General features: G+C 37.6%; 2 protein-coding genes across 2 annotated transcripts; one reads left to right on the top strand and one right to left on the bottom strand.

Annotated features, from left to right (window-relative positions):
* Positions 1–1,859: 1,859 nt before the first annotated feature.
* LOC110066935 (sin3 histone deacetylase corepressor complex component SDS3-like) lies at positions 1,860–10,268 on the bottom strand. Its single transcript, XM_089279455.1, has 15 exons — positions 9,964–10,268; positions 8,823–9,024; positions 8,428–8,494; positions 7,723–7,778; positions 7,497–7,568; positions 6,536–6,555; positions 6,286–6,345; positions 5,750–5,846; positions 4,983–5,074; positions 4,709–4,792; positions 4,241–4,304; positions 3,665–3,743; positions 3,094–3,147; positions 2,635–2,665; positions 1,860–2,157 (listed from the first exon to the last, which is right to left on the bottom strand). Exons 1-15 carry the CDS (start codon positions 10,075–10,077, stop codon positions 2,011–2,013), a joined length of 1,239 nt encoding a protein of 412 aa, XP_089135581.1. The 5' UTR covers positions 10,078–10,268; the 3' UTR covers positions 1,860–2,010.
* A 79-nt stretch (positions 10,269–10,347) lies between these two features.
* Positions 10,348–15,035, top strand: LOC110066920 (vacuolar protein sorting-associated protein 29). Its single transcript, XM_020774178.2, has 6 exons — positions 10,348–10,415; positions 10,884–10,958; positions 11,769–11,885; positions 12,593–12,700; positions 13,410–13,537; positions 14,249–15,035. Exons 1-6 carry the CDS (start codon positions 10,413–10,415, stop codon positions 14,367–14,369), a joined length of 552 nt encoding a protein of 183 aa, XP_020629837.1. The 5' UTR covers positions 10,348–10,412; the 3' UTR covers positions 14,370–15,035.
* The last annotated feature ends 507 nt before the right edge of the window (positions 15,036–15,542 follow it).

Here is a 15,542-nt window from a genome sequence, read left to right as displayed (position 1 = left end):
TACGGGTCAATAGCCCATGAGGCAATGCCGAATGGGCTATAGACCCGTGGCCCTTAAGGGCGAAGGGTCTAATTGTTTTAGTATCACCCAACTAGTCGGACAGAAAAGGCAATAATAAAGTTAGCAAATGCAAGTTGAAGAAATATTTATTTGGGAATAAAACGAAAGAAAGGGTCACGCTCGATTGCGCCAATTTCGCTACTCAAGGACTATTACTAATAGTCCTCTAGTAGCGTAGCCAATCAAAATGCAGGATTTGCATTAGTCCACTGGTTGGGTGATACTAATATTAGAATATTTGACAAAACGCGCGTGAAATTATTTCCTAATTTCACTCGTCACCATTTGATAACCCATATGCGTTCTGTTGTTGGAAAATTTAGATTATAGCTTGACTTTGGTTTTTGAATTACGGTTCATGTAAGTGTTAGTTCCAGCTTTGCTCCTTTAGGTTTCTGTTGAGGAGAATGTCTACCCACAAGCTTATTTTGCCTTAAAAATTATGAAATATAGTTTTGGAAATTCTGAAATATGGTTAAAAATGCTTGCCCTGGCCACAAACTTCCTGCACAAAAATTTTAAACTACGCCACACAAATAGACCTTCAAAGTCTATATTACAATTTAATGTAAATTTGTGAAGGTGAATTAATCAACATAACACGAGCGTGGGACAAAGAAAAATTCTGAGTCTCCGACAGGAATCGAACCCATGACCTCCCGCACACTGGGCGGGCGCTCTATCCACTGAGCTACGAGAAGTCATGGAGAGTAAGGTGATTTAACTGAGTTCATACATGATAGGTGTCCTGCATACTGCTAGGATCAACGCTATCGAATTCATCGTGAGTAGTGATAAGTTAATAAAGATGGTGAATTTTAGCTCAGTGGATAGAGCGCCCGCCCGGTGTTCGGGAGGTCATGGGTTCGACTCCTGTCGGGGACTCAGAATTTTTCTTTCTCCCACGCTCGTGTCATGTTGATTAATTCACCTTCACATTTCATTACCGAGCTTAAAATTCACCATCTTTATTAACTTGATGTAAATTTATTTACAATAACTTTGTCTTCTGGTTAACAGGTGAAAATGCTTGTTTCATCAGATCTCGGGGAAAGAGCTGACCAATGACAGAAAAAAAAATTGCTGGTTGCCATCACAATCTGTTTTATGTAGCTTCAAAGCATTTGAGACATGAACGATTTAACAAAATTTCTCTACAAAGTTATCAGATGATAGTTTTTCAAAGCAACTGAAGACTAGTGGAGGTTGAGACATTATTTTCAAGAAGTATGTGCGTTCCCAGAAAATACCCATAGGGCCAAAGATTTTTTTTTTAATTTGACCCCTCACTTGTTTAGGTAACTGCATACTTTGATTCAAAATGTTTCACTTTGATACCCCCACTCCCTCAGAATCTCCAATGACCTTTCAAGGGGTGGGTGTGGTAATTTACCAGAACTGCAAATTGTGCCTAGTGTGTTGTAGCTCCTTACACATACATGAGCCGCCTTACTCAAATGCTTGTTCTGATCACAAGTAGCCATGGTGTATCAACATAACGTTACCTCCAAGGTGAATTGCACAAAGTGCAGAGAAACTTGCGGTGAGGATTCCCCTTTTCCACTTGTCACTGACTAAAATCCGGGTCTCTAATTAGGAATCTTCCACAATTTTAAATTCTTGAGAAAAAATGTCTAAGTCATAGGAATTTTAATATATTAAACCTAGGCTATCAATTCATTTCTCAAGATCGTAGTCCCTTCCAAGTATGCATGAAAGTTAATATCTTGAGGCTTTGACAGCTTTACAAGTCTGGTATTCCCTAACTTCAACAAAACATTCCAATTTCAAAGGTCAAATACATGGAAATAGTCTTCCACTGAAGAACTTGTTTATTACTGGAGAAAGTTATGTAATGTATATACAAGGAAGATGTCTCCAAATGGGTGTTATTTACTACTTGTGCATGAAATTTTATAGTATTATACATAGAGGAGGTTTTAATGATTGTTATGTACTGGAGTGGGTTATTGATGGAGCAGAACTAATGTTATTATTGCTGCTGCTGGTGTTTTTCTTCTTGAGATGAAATTTTCCTTTGATGAGCGAGGAAATGTAAATACGGACTTTGGTGTTATCTGTTTTCTTAATCCACACCTAGAAAAAAAAAAAAGATGTGAAAATATTAATCTGGGAAACATCAAATCTAAACAACAACAAAACATTGGCACCCTTGCACTTTTGTTTGCAAGACTGTTCTAGGATTAGAAAAATTCAGCACTGGAGTTATTTACCTATAGAAACTGAAAGAAATAGAAACACAAACTTATACCAAAAATTTTCCTTCCGAGATCATCACTACAAATTATAGAAACATGTTTTTTAAATTTTTTTTTTTCTCTCAATAAAGCTTGCATTTAACAAACTTGCATTTATGATCAGAGGGACAAGTATCAGATATGATCTATGTTTATTATGTATAGATCATCTTGCCAAAATACTTTCCTATAAAATTTAAATGCCCAACATTTGCTTGCTTTGAATAAGTAAAATAAAATATATATAATAAAAAAGTCAAGGCAATTAAATAAGATCAATCCTATATTTAGTTAATAAATAGTTAATTTGACTGACCTCTGACTGCCCAACAGAATGGAGTGAACCACTAGTGGAAGAGAAAATATTTATTATTGTGAGTGAAATGACCCCTTTAGACCCAAGCTCAAGTGTAATATTTACAACATGTACAGGAATAAGCAGCATTTGCAATAGGTCACATAAGTCGCATCTATGCCTGTGGTTTGCATGATTAACAGCCAGTGCTGGAGGAAAGGGTGTTTCCCTGTGCCCATTAGTTAGATAAGGACAACTGAAAAGAAAAGGAATTCATTGCACACTTGAATGGCAAAAATCATCATCATTGGCATCCGTTCATCTTAGAGTCTATGGAGTTGCACTCTGGATAGTGGTTCTGGTGCAGCATGGGGTGTTGTTGGACAAACCAATGCGGGAAAGGCAGTAGTTCCCACGGCAATAATATGTAGAATATTACCAGCAAATATTTGATTGCCGCCCTAGCACATTCAAACCCACCTATATCTCCCATTTTCTCGTGTTTCTACGACAAGTCCACATCCTTTGTGAAACCTAGAGAAAACAGAAGGAACCACTGTCATTGTAGTTTAATTTTTCTCAAGTTGGAGTTAGTACTACTGTCAGCTTCTCACATGTGCATGTGCAAGTGTGCAGTCTCTATTACCATTAGTAGAAAACAAGGGATTTTACCTACAATACACAACTAAACACACTCAAAGACTACATATGATGTAAGAAGAATGGGTGCAAGACATTATTCATGTATTATTGTGATTATCTACATCTACATCTACATTTATTAAGTTGATAAAATCTTGGAAGACATCACATCAACTGTTCATAAGAACTAAAATAGAATATATATATGTATATCATGAATTACGTTATTTGTTAACAAAACTTTTGTCACCAGGTTTGTGAATTCCAACAGCTAAGGTAGCTGCAGTTCAAAACTATTATTAACCAGCAGTCAATTGATTCACTCCTAACCCGTATCTTAAACCAGTCTGTTAACTGCTTTTAATTGTACCTAGTAATTTAATGTATTTGATAGAAATAAATTATTTACCATTTCTTGTCATAGAAAAGCTTTCCATCTTCAGATCGTACTTCAATTGGGTATGAGACTTCGGTGTGAGGACCATTTCCTGTAGATTATTTCAAAGCATGAACATTGATATCAGTCAGACAATCATCACTTATATCAACAACCATTGCAAAGGCATCCCCAAACCCATACTGAAGATTCTACAGTTTGAATTATAATCATCAAGGAAACAATCGTTTTTTTCTTAAGCAAGCACGTCGCAGGCCAAATTTCTCTTTAAGTTAATGAATTTTTTTCCAACTATGTTAACCTGTATCAACCTGAAAATAACACTGTTATAACGGTCTATAATCCCAGATAAGAATTTCATTTTTTTTTTAAATCAAAAATCCTGACAGTTGAACTTGAATTGTTTTCTTTGATATCAATAGTGTTCAGGTCGAAACAAATTAACCACAGTTGGAAACAAATCAATTTGAAAAAAAATTGTTCTTCAATATACACAATGCCTAATTTTGATCTGAAGTTCACTTTCATTTCATGTTTAGAAATACTAACACTTAGCTAATAATAAAATCTACACTGCAATGACCATACCTGAGGAGGTCTTAATGCGGCTTGTTCCCGTTTTGTTCTGTGATTGAGCTTGAGATGATGAAACCTAGTATGTACCATTACAAACCATAAATGATGATAATACACAATAATCTTTGTGAAAATGAAGAGTGAATAATGCAATATCGATGGTAAGGAGAAGGACCACAAAGGATTACTACTGCTCCCAGACATCTGTTGAAATCCCTTTTTTTTTCAGGCCGTTTGACGCACTGTTGGTTTCAGCCGTGGATTCAAAAAAAGTGATCACGAGATGGAAAACATCTCTTGGCTAAAGTTTGCAGCACAGCTGTTGCAAATTCCTCAAAAGTAGCAAGTTCGAGACAAATCTTATCCATGCGATGGATTTTGCATCTGTCAAACTCTTGTCTGTGACATATCTTGGATTGTATCTTGCTAGAAAGCGTGAAACTCAACAAAATTGCAAACAAACCAAAACCATTTTCCCACCTCTCCAGGTAGAGACACTAATTTGTTGAGTGCTTTCAGGTCTTCCATGATCTCTTCATCGTCAAGCATATAGTTTATCTGGGGTGGGGTCAGTTAAGGTCATTATAAAGACAGAAGCCATAGTTTCACCCTACAAGACATCTCTCTGAAGTCATTGGTACTCAGTAGTCCAAACTTAACTACTGGTAACTTAAATAAACCTGTGTAGATCTCCTCCACAAACAAATTGAAATGTATGTTATTCATGGTAAGGTTGATGAATCAAAAGGATATGAGAAGTTTTCCTTCTTTTCTCAGGTGCAGGTAATGGATCATTGGGTCTTCTTCTTAGCTTTCTTGTGACAGCAGGTTTCACCTCCACTGAATCTACATGATAGAATTTAAAGCCACAAGCAATCTATCAGCCTAGTATAACTTCAGAGTCAAATTAATGTTGTGCCAGCTTAAACTGTCTGCAAATGACATTCTTGACTTGTTGCCTGTGACAATGTGGCACTGTGCATATTAATATAAAGTACAAGGTGGCTCTTTGGACAAAAATGTGGAATGTTTCATCACAATTAAAAATAAAGCATTTCAACTGAGCAGTAATTCACTAAATTATTATGCTGCATATCTTACATAAGATCATTCACACTAAAGCTATTGATCAGTACTTTTACATGGAGCAGTTTGTTACCAAGAGCAAAAGGTGTAAGATCTGGCTGTTGATGCCAGTTAAGTAAGTTTAAGTCTGCGTACTAGCCAAGTGGCCCACCAGGCCTGAACTTATCCCAGTTTCTGTAGCATGAAGTGACTGGGAACATTTCTACTCCCCCTTGGATGGGATGCTAGTCCATCACAGGGCTACCCCTACCATTAAGTTAACCGGTACCCATTTGTACACCTGGGTGGAGAGAGGCACTGTGAGAGTAAAGTGTCTTGCCCAAGAACACAGCACAATGTCCCCAGCCAGCGTTTGAACTCAAACTGCTTGAAAAAAAATATTTTTGGACCATTCCTCACCCAAATAACAATTTGTATCAAAATTTCTGTACTGACCTCCAGTTAGCTCCATAGATACTCTCTCTGTCTCTATCACCTTTTTCTTCTCTTGTAACTCATTCAGCAGTGTCTCCTTAAGTTCAATTTTCTTTTGCTGTTAGAATCGAAAATTGAAATAAAACAGCTCAATGGAGCAACATGTGCACCCCTTTCAGCTCCAAGCTTGGAATATCAATTCTCATTACCGAGTCTGATACATTTCTTTTAATCTCAGTTCTGAGAATACGGTATACATCCACACAACATCCCCTAACTGATCAGGGCTGTCATTAAGGGCCGTAACCTGTATCTGTTACAGCTGAAAATGCTTCATTTTCCCTTGACGCTGCAGGTGAAATTGCCTGTTGTTGATAAAATTTAACCACAAAGTAACACGTTTGCTACAGGTGTGGAGAACGTGACTGCAGGTGACTCAAAACTTAATGATAGCTCTGCTGATGGTGTTCCTTTTTTCTCATCAACTGTCTCCTAGACAATTCACCGCTAGTTTCAGGACAAATACTATTTTAACCACTCATGGGAATTAAGCTTACCTCATATTCCTCTTGTGCCGCCTTCTGCTCACGGATGTATTCTTTCTCAATTAGCTCAATCTAGAATGAGGACCAAAAACAGTGTTAAAAATTTCTATGGGCTATGTTTGGGTAAATGTTGATTTCAGAACAAAATGTTAATGCCCAGCATAAAAGATATAGAACAAATGAGTGGAAACGACCAGTAATTTGGGATTTGTGCTAACAAAAAGTATTCATTTTTTCATCAAAGATAAAACTTTAAACTAACCTCGTATTTCCTACAGATTTCTGCAAGTAAAAATAAAAGAAAAAAAGATCAGTGCGAATTTTCCACCCCTCGAAGTGAGTAAGTGATCAACACAGTTAACACCGGCTGCAATTTACACAAGGTAGGGTAGATAAAGGATTAAAAAAGATCGCAGCTTCAACCTCAAACCTGCATGTTACCAGTGCAATGCTATCCAAACTAAGCTATGAAGTTACACATGTTTTAAGCAACATGGTCCTGTTTGAGGGGTAAAATGATATGCGACATACAAATGACAACATATATGCCAAAGGGGTTTCATTACCTTTTTCAGCAGGAAGGCAATTGTTTTTCACAGGCAGGTAAAACTTTTTGAACTGAATTTTGTTATAAGAAAAGAGCAGGAAATTTGGCCTCATTCAGTGTCCCAGATAAGTTAGGGGTCTCAGGTCAAAAACCTGACAAGATCAGCTACATGACCCAACAAATTACAGTCAAACCAAGTGAAGCGTACCCCTCAAGATTACATTAATGAATTGATTATTTGAATCTTGAACCCGCTAATCGTTTCAAGAATGTAATAATGAATTGACTATTTGAATATTGAACTCGCTAGTCATTTCAAAAATCGATATTAAATTGATTTTTTTTGAACATTAAACCCATTAGCTGAATTCTTGGAACGACTAGTGGGTTCAATTTTCCAATAATCAATCCATTATTGCATTCTTGAAATGACTAGCAGGTTCAATATTCAAATAATCAATTCATTAATGTAATCTTGAGTGGTATGCTTCACTTGGTTTGACTGTAATAGAAAATGATTTGGTGGGAGCTGTGGAAATTGACCCGTTGGGATTCCTTATCAGCAACCTGCCTTGAAAACTTATCTGGAACCCTGGTCACAGCTGGTCAAGTTGCCCAGGGCCCAGCCTTTAAATGAAACCTCTGAGCCAGGCATTTCACAATTCAGTTATCATACCTGCGATAAGAAGTCTCTCACTTCTTAGCGCGTCAAGTTTATTCAGCCTCTTGGTATATTCAGTATGTTTACCTGAAACAGAACCAAACGGAAATCGGAAATTGGATTGAGATATTTATTAATACTCATATTGCATAAACAGTGCTTTGAAATTCAATATTCTTGACTAGAGAGCTCTAGGCTCACAAAAAAATTGAATAAAAATTAAATATGTATTCATAGATACCACTGTTTAAATGCTGCAACTGTTGTTTAAAATCCTGTAACTTTTCTTGATACATTCTGAAAAGAAATTGAAAGTAGTTTACTTACACATGAAAGAAATCTTCTTTTTGTTAGCTAAAGAATATAACACTGTATGAGCTCAAGTGAAACTTGAACTCAGACTCTTGACATGTTGGTCCAAAAGATATCTGTACTCCACCACTACATAAAAGATGTTCTGGTTCAATGTACCCCACCTCTGGCCTCTGGAATTTTTAGTGCAGCTTCATACATATATAGGCTCCTTTCAAAATTTCGGTATTTGAGATAGCAACCCCCTGTGAAATTCCAATTTCCATGCATCGCATCGATTTGGATATTTTCTGGCATTGCACAAAGTGAAGTCTATTAAAAATCCCTTCCATAACAACATAGATAGAACTTGATCATTCTTGTCACCAGTAGATGTGATCCTTAGCCTCTGGCCAGGTCTATTTTGACAGTCTGTGAGGCATCGACTTTGGCTCAAATCTGATTCAATAAGAATCAGAAATGACTACTCTAAATATGCTCAAAAGAGCAGCTCCAGCCAGCAGTTGAAATACTGGGTGCTAACTAAAAGAATCGTAGCCTCTAAAGGCAACACTGGAACTTAACTGCAGAAGGTAGTGAATATAAACAACACATATTTTGCAGACTGGCAACAACAATAGAAGGCATTACTTACTGTTCCTTCATCTCTGTAAACTCTTCTTCGAGCTTTGCCATATCAGTCTCACTCGCATCTTCTGTATCTAAGATTCAAAATACCAAAAAAGATTTATCAACTCCTTCACTGCTACCAGAACTCTGAAAATACATCCTGTTTTTTAGTAATAGAATGAGTTTAACATTCTCATTTACCTTATTTATTTATTTACTATTTTAATTAACCAAAACGATAGAACCATTAATCAGAATGCATGAGACATGACCATCGCATTTTTTTTGTAAATTTAAGTTTCATAAGTTAAGCTTAATGTAAACATGATTGGGTTCCATGACAAATTTATATAGAGTACAAACTTGACAATTTACAACATGGCTACACTAGTCTTGCTATCACCAATGCAGAAATTATACCTTCATCTGACTCATTCATCTGAAAAAATCCCCTATCCTCCTCGTCATCGTAAATATCAGAGCGGTTGTCATCAAAGCTTGCCTCTCGATTGAACACTGCCGCCATTTTTTTAATCCTTCCCGATGTTCTGGGTGCGCATGCTTGCTTGGCAAATACGCTGTCCTCGGAAGAATCACTTCGTGGGCTCACACTCCTTCCAGACTGAAAAAAGAAAACAATTTTTCTTACTAAATACCACTACATGTCATAAAAGTCCACAGATGAGAAATTTCGCCGATCTTCGCACTATCTCCTTACAGAATTGTCTCACGCAGCTTTGCCAATTAACCTTTTGAATAGCGGGTACCCGTTAGAATTTTCTTCGAGACGGATCTCGCCTGCTCTTTGCTGTCTTTTACTGTAGCTGTGACACGACAGCAGAGCGCGCGGTGAGATGAGTTTCCCAGGTGATTTCTGAGCACCAGGAAAGGACAATACTAGACAATAAATTGCGCCTTAGCGAAACTTTCTCAAAATTCGGATTTTTTTCATTTTTCTTCGTTGCTTGCAATCACCTCCAGGTAGCCAGCGAGAATTAAGCAGAAAATTTATTAAAGAAGGGAATCTAAGAGGCAAATCCGGCCTGTAGTACAAACTATAGTAAACTTTGAGTCGGGCAACTGAAAATCAACCCAGTGCTTGAAGAGGTAAGATTTTCATGGAACAGGAAAAAATACTGTCTAGTCAAAAACAACATATTACTTTGTAGCTGCCTGCCCAGTACGATCTCAGGAGCTCCAAAACTAACCGAGATCTACCCCAACATCGATCGATCGACGAACGCAAACCTAGCTAAAACTCGAATCGAGTATTTCGTGTGTATAAAAAAAAAACAAGGAAATAATTACAGCGCTTGTGCCTTATACTACAAGAAGTACGAATTGTAGGGCATGCTGCTTTGGAGATGTATAAAAAATTAGTTGAAGTCAAGTATTAATAAAGGATCTTCAGACAAGCATAAATGTGTCAGCAGATTGATAAAGAAGGGGAAAAACACAGCTACTCCGTCCCACGCCAAACTCAGAAAAGTCCGAGAAAATTGGCGAATCACCGTGCTCAAGCAAATAAAAAAGCTTGAAGAAAATTGCAACTATGAATTACCTTTTTTCCCTTGTTTCCGAGCTTGCTCTTCCCTTTGACAGTGGTCGCAGTGGATCTTTTTCTTCGGATTTTCTTGTGGGATTTCGTGGCTTCGACTCCTTTCAATTTAGGCATCTTGCTGTCGCTGGCCAAAACTGAAGTCACGCACTGTTTTCTATTTCTAGAGAAAGGACGAAAATCCAGCCAGTAGGATTTACCCAAGAGAATTTGCTCTCAGACGGTCACTCGTCTGGCAATAAAGGACGAAAATACCGTCCGAAGCTCTTCAGTCAGAAGTCTTGGACGCGAGTGAAATTTGTTGCTTACATTTCCTGCCACTATTTTTAGAACGAGACTCGTTGATTGGCTCACTGTTTGAAATTTACTTCCGGTTTGTGCTCTGTGCCGAGTGTCCACGCCTTCACGGAAAAGGTTGGTAGATCGCGAACTATCACAAGATCAGGGAAAAGATGGTGAGTCGTTTGTGTGTATGGAAAGGGAAATTATTCCTTAATCTTTCTTTCTGTCGCTCCAAAGAAACCGTTTTATCTTTCACTTTTTTAGTAAGCTGATATGTTGGGGTTCGTTGGTTCTCGTTACAACATATTTTTATTCTGCACAACAACGTGTAAAAACCCGCCAATCTCGTTGTCACTGTTAAAACATCTTTCCTCCGTTGTAGAGTTTCTTCGTAAAAATTTCAGTTGCGTAGTGAACTTAGTATAGCATAATTTGAAATATTGCACGCCACTTTATTTGTTCCATATTGCGGGGAAAGAAAATTGGGGCGGGCTCTAGGGAGAATATAAGCTAGATACCCCTGGGACAAGGTGATAGGCCAGGGGTAATTTTTAGTTTTGAGTAGAACTAAGGATTTCCTTGCTAACAGCACCCTGTTACACAATTAATAACCTGTTGAACAATCCCTATTTCTATTACAGCTTGTCCTTGTACTTGGAGATCTTCACATCCCACATCGGCAACACAGTTTGCCTGCAAAGTTCAAGAAGTTGTTGGTAAGTGAAACTGCACAAGGATTTTAGTCTGTTGTAAAGCCTAGGTTTTCCTACCAGACCAGTAGTTAGTCTGGTTGGCTAGTTTCCATAGCACATGGAGGCGCACACAATGGTTAGGGTGCCAGACTCCAGATTGAGCAGTTCAGGTTCAAGCTTTGGCCAGGGTCATTGTGTTGTGCTCTTCGGCAAGACTCTTTGCACTCATAGTGTCTCTCCACCCAGGAATATAAATAGGTACTAGCAAATGTAATGCTAGGGGGGTAACCCTGTGCTGGACTTATATTCCATCTAGGGGGAGTAGAAATACTTCTAGTCACTTCATGCTACAGAAACTTGGATAAGTTCCACCTGCATTTCGGATCCACTGGTCTGATGCAGACTCTCTCTTACCTAACACTCCATAGCATGAAGTTTTTTTTTGGAGTAAATCTTACTAACCCTACAAGGGTAGGCTAGTCAGAATACCCTCAGCTAGACTGCAAAACAGTTGTTTTTTCTTCCCTATTCGAAAGGCGTGATCCTCGTGTGTGAAGCGCGTGAGTCTCAGGTCGTCCTAACAAGCACTGAGTACAGTGAATGTTGTACCCAAGAATATAGCAGAGAGACACCAGCAAGGACTTAAATCCAGACTGTGCAATCCAAAGGCTCTGGTCCATTGATTGTGTCATTGTTAAGTCTGTTTTAAGAATGTTAGCAGTCTTTTCAGTAAACATCAACCACATGTGATTAATTAAGGATTTCTAGGTAGTTTGAAAATTCAGTAGCTGTCACTTAAACTTAACAGGCCATGTCACTGTTATTCCTACTCAGGTACCAGGAAAAATACAACACATTCTTTGCACTGGAAATCTCTGTACAAAAGATTCATATGATTACCTTAAGACATTGGCTAGTGATGTCCATGTTGTCAGAGGAGACTTTGATGAGGTAGTTTGGTCCAACAATGCATGTGTCTTTTCCTGCCATTTTAGCAAGGTGCTAGCATGACATACAAGTAGTGTACTTTCCAATAATTTAAACACTCATGTCTACATAATGATAAATTGGATTATAATCCATCAAGTATTTTCACACGGGCAGATTGGTCTGAATACATAACATGACTGAATATTCCCCAGCTAAAACTGGGGAATATCTGAGTGATCATCCCCAGTTTTCAAAACTTTGTGTGTTGTGAAAAATATTTGAAGGATAATAAACACATTTGCCTCCATTTGGCACGAAAATATGCTTGGATATAATTTTTTCGTTGAACATTATCTGTTCCTAAAAGCTCACAGTTTTCCTCAAGCTATGCTCTTGGATAGCTATTCACTTATCGGAACAGACAATGTCTGTGGACCAATACACAAGCACATTTTTGTGCCAGACAGAGGCTATTGTTTACATATCATCAGGTTTTGAACACTCGCTTAATATTGTGTGTCCACTGATAGATTATCCATCTTTTAGGAAGATATTTACAGTAAAGTGTGTTAAAAAACAAATGTACTAACAAATATACCCCTCTCAAATTAAATAACTTTTAACCACTTTTGAGATTCTACTTCATTTGAAGACTAGTTTAACTAGATTGTAACATCACCTTCTATGACTGCAGTATAATGTTCACCATTAAATTTGTTTTGTTCCAGAATTTAGCGTATCCTGAACAGAAGGTAGTAAATGTTGGTCAGTTTAGGATAGGAGTGTGTCATGGTCATCAGGTTGTTCCGTGGGGAGACCCTGAGGCCCTTGCTATGGTGAGTGAGTTTTAGTGAGAAGTCCACCCTTAACATTTATGGTATCAAAATTACTGCACATGTCATCTTCTCAGTGAAAGCAAGGGCTTCACTAAGCACTGCTCACATGACAAATAGACAGTCTGTGAAAACAATTTTGTCCACCTGGTTCGACCATTTTCAGGAAATGTTCAGTTCAAAATGATTTGCCTGCCTGTAATAGCCATTTATATTTCTGCCAAACACCTGAAACCCTTGTGAATGTTTTAACATGGGCCAAACAAAAAGGAGATTTGTTACTTGTGTTGTTCCACAAAATATCCATACCCACCCCAAGGAAGGTTAACGGAAATTCTAATGAGGAAGGGAATTTCAAAAGCTAATTAAAAATTTTAAAGGCAGTATGAAGGTAAGCTGGAATTTCCAGGGGGGTAGGGAGGTTCAAACAAAAAAGTTTTCCATGCGAGGGGTATTGGTTATATTCTGGAATAACACATTACAGTCATGTGACAGTTTCTTTGCAGTTGTTTTAAAATGAGATCCAAACAAATTCCCGAATGACTTACTGGTACATATATAAGACTGCATAAAAATTCAGCTTGAGCTTCTGCCTAGGGTTGATTCATTAGTTCTTTGATGCAACATGATCCGAGTAATCTTGGATCATCCCAAAGGAACACACCCTAGTTGGTATTTGCAGTTTAGTGATAGTTGATATTGTTCTGTTTAGCTTCAGCGTCAGCTTGATGTTGACATTCTAATCTATGGTCACACACACAAGTTTGCTGCATATGAACACGAGGGAAGGTTTTACATAAACCCTGGCTCGGCAACTGGAGCCTTTAATCCACTCCAAAGGTAAACTCATGATGTACTTATACCTTATCGTACCTTTATGATTACATGCCTCGGCTGCATTTCAGGCAAGTTTGGTTGAGCCATGGTTCATATTTTGGCAAGACGTTGTCAATCCAAAATACCCATGGCTCGACCAAATGAATGTGATATGCTGCCAAAGCATGCCAAAGAGGTATGATTAGGTATTTTCCGTACCAAAATTTGGCTAAGTGAGCTTGTTTTCATAGCCATATCAGGTTAGTTACTTGATGTTGCTGGATTTAAGGACAATAGACAGCTTCTCATTGGCTAGTTGGGAATTTGGGTATGGTAATGTATAATAACATGATTTGTCATATAACATGTAGTGGCAAATGAATGATAATGATGATGATGATTAGTCTAGTGGGGTAGGTAATCACGTAAAACTTACAGGATATGTTTTGGAAATTTTGAGTATGGCCCCTTAAATATGCCAGAATCCATTTTTGGGGTACATTGCTGCAGTTCATGTTTACCCCTAATAGAGAGTAATCAGTTCCAAAATCTTTTATTTGGAAGGGTGCCTTGCATAGCCAAGATCCATGTCACATGCAGAATTAATAACACAAACATTACTATCTTGGGTGTCTTACTTTGAAATTGTACACTAAAAGGTATTACAATATTTGGTAGCATTAATGTACCTGTAAAAACACATAATTGACTTCAAATACTTGTTTTCTCCTTCAGCGACATTGTACCTTCCTTTGTGTTGATGGATATTCAAGCTGGTACAATTGTCACTTACGTCTATCAGCTGATTAAGGATGATGTAAAGGTGGAGAGAATTGAATACAAGAAACCTGTATAAATTAATATTTCTGTCATTAACATTTGTATTCACTTTTTAAGTCTCCATAATACTATAATGATGTCAAGTAGTTTTTAACAAGAAGTCATAGAGAAAGGTAACTTGAAAAGATTGCAATTATATTCTGTCATTGCTGTACAAAGAAATCAGTGGAAAGACCACAGGTGGGTAAGCTACTCTTGTTCACTTTACAGAATAAAGTTACTTTGATTTTATAATTATACCAAATAATGATTAACTTAGTTCATATGATCTGAAAAATGCACACTCTCTTTAGTTTCTTGTATAAAACCCTTACCTTAAATAAAGTTCCCTTCCCTGGACACATTGTTTAGTTATTGTCTCTCTTATGAAGCGTCTATTCACTAAGATGTGCCCTTTCCAAAAGTTGAACAAAATAGTTCACTGATCAATATTGTTTTTAAAATGGTAAATTTGTTAGAGGCAGGAACCGAGCAGTTAAAATTATAACTGTCTGCTCAGTAAGCTAAACTAATGATCCAAGCCTGCACTTGGTTGCTGGTGTCACAGTACACTGATTGTCATGTTCAGGCCAATGAACATCAGAGACAATGATATGGATAATGATGTTCATATTTGTATGTATATTGACAAGTATGCTATTCAGCCATGTTTTGTCAAATTAAAGCATTTTATTTTAAAAAACTTTTGAAAAGTGGAAGTTACTAGTTTACCTCTCTTATTGTATAAATACTCACCCCTCAAAACATACCATACATTATTTTTTGTCTGTAGTCAAGCAGGCGGACTAAACTGTGACATGCCAAATTAAAAGAGAGCAAATTAGACAAGTAAGGGAGGGAGGGAAAAATCTACCCATGACAATCCATAATATTGTAAGTGCAGGGTCATTCTCTTCTTACTTCACTTGCTTGTCAAATTCCCCCCTTCTCCAAACTTTTTCTGAGAAAAGAATAAGAATCTTCACAGAGGAGGCTATGTGACAGTCTCTGTAGAATAGAGACTCACATGGTAATGTGTTTTTCTGTGGGGATGAAAATGAAAGTATCTGTTCTGATAAGTGAACAGTTTTCTGCAAGTGAAGCTTGAAGAAAACGGCAAGCTTTGAGGAACAGACAATATCCAAGGCAGGGGTTGAAAAAAGGGCTGTCTGGACATCTGGGACAAGTAGATTTTCCTGCTGGGCAAGTT

This window comes from Orbicella faveolata, unplaced genomic scaffold (genome assembly GCF_042242905.1).
Source record: "Orbicella faveolata isolate gen_17 unplaced genomic scaffold, um_ofav_v1 contig_47, whole genome shotgun sequence".
NCBI classification, from domain to species: Eukaryota; Metazoa; Cnidaria; class Anthozoa; order Scleractinia; family Merulinidae; genus Orbicella; species Orbicella faveolata.
Note: the sequence above shows the minus strand (reverse complement) of the source record. Positions and strands in the feature narration are given on the sequence as shown.

Excerpts from the sequence above, each read along its gene's own strand:
- LOC110066935 (XM_089279455.1), bottom strand. The coding sequence starts at position 10,077 with ATGCCTAAATTGAAAGGAGTCGAAGCCACGAAATCCCACAAGAAAATC. Across the intron at positions 8,495-8,822 it reads GATGAATGAGTCAGATGAAG|ATACAGAAGATGCGAGTGAG; the intron begins GTATAATTTCTG and ends TTTGAATCTTAG. Across the intron at positions 4,305-4,708 it reads TAGTGTCTCTACCTGGAGAG|GTTTCATCATCTCAAGCTCA; the intron begins GTGGGAAAATGG and ends GGTACATACTAG.
- LOC110066920 (XM_020774178.2), top strand. Across the intron at positions 12,701-13,409 it reads ACCCTGAGGCCCTTGCTATG|CTTCAGCGTCAGCTTGATGT; the intron begins GTGAGTGAGTTT and ends TGTTCTGTTTAG. Across the intron at positions 13,538-14,248 it reads GCCTTTAATCCACTCCAAAG|CGACATTGTACCTTCCTTTG; the intron begins GTAAACTCATGA and ends TTTCTCCTTCAG.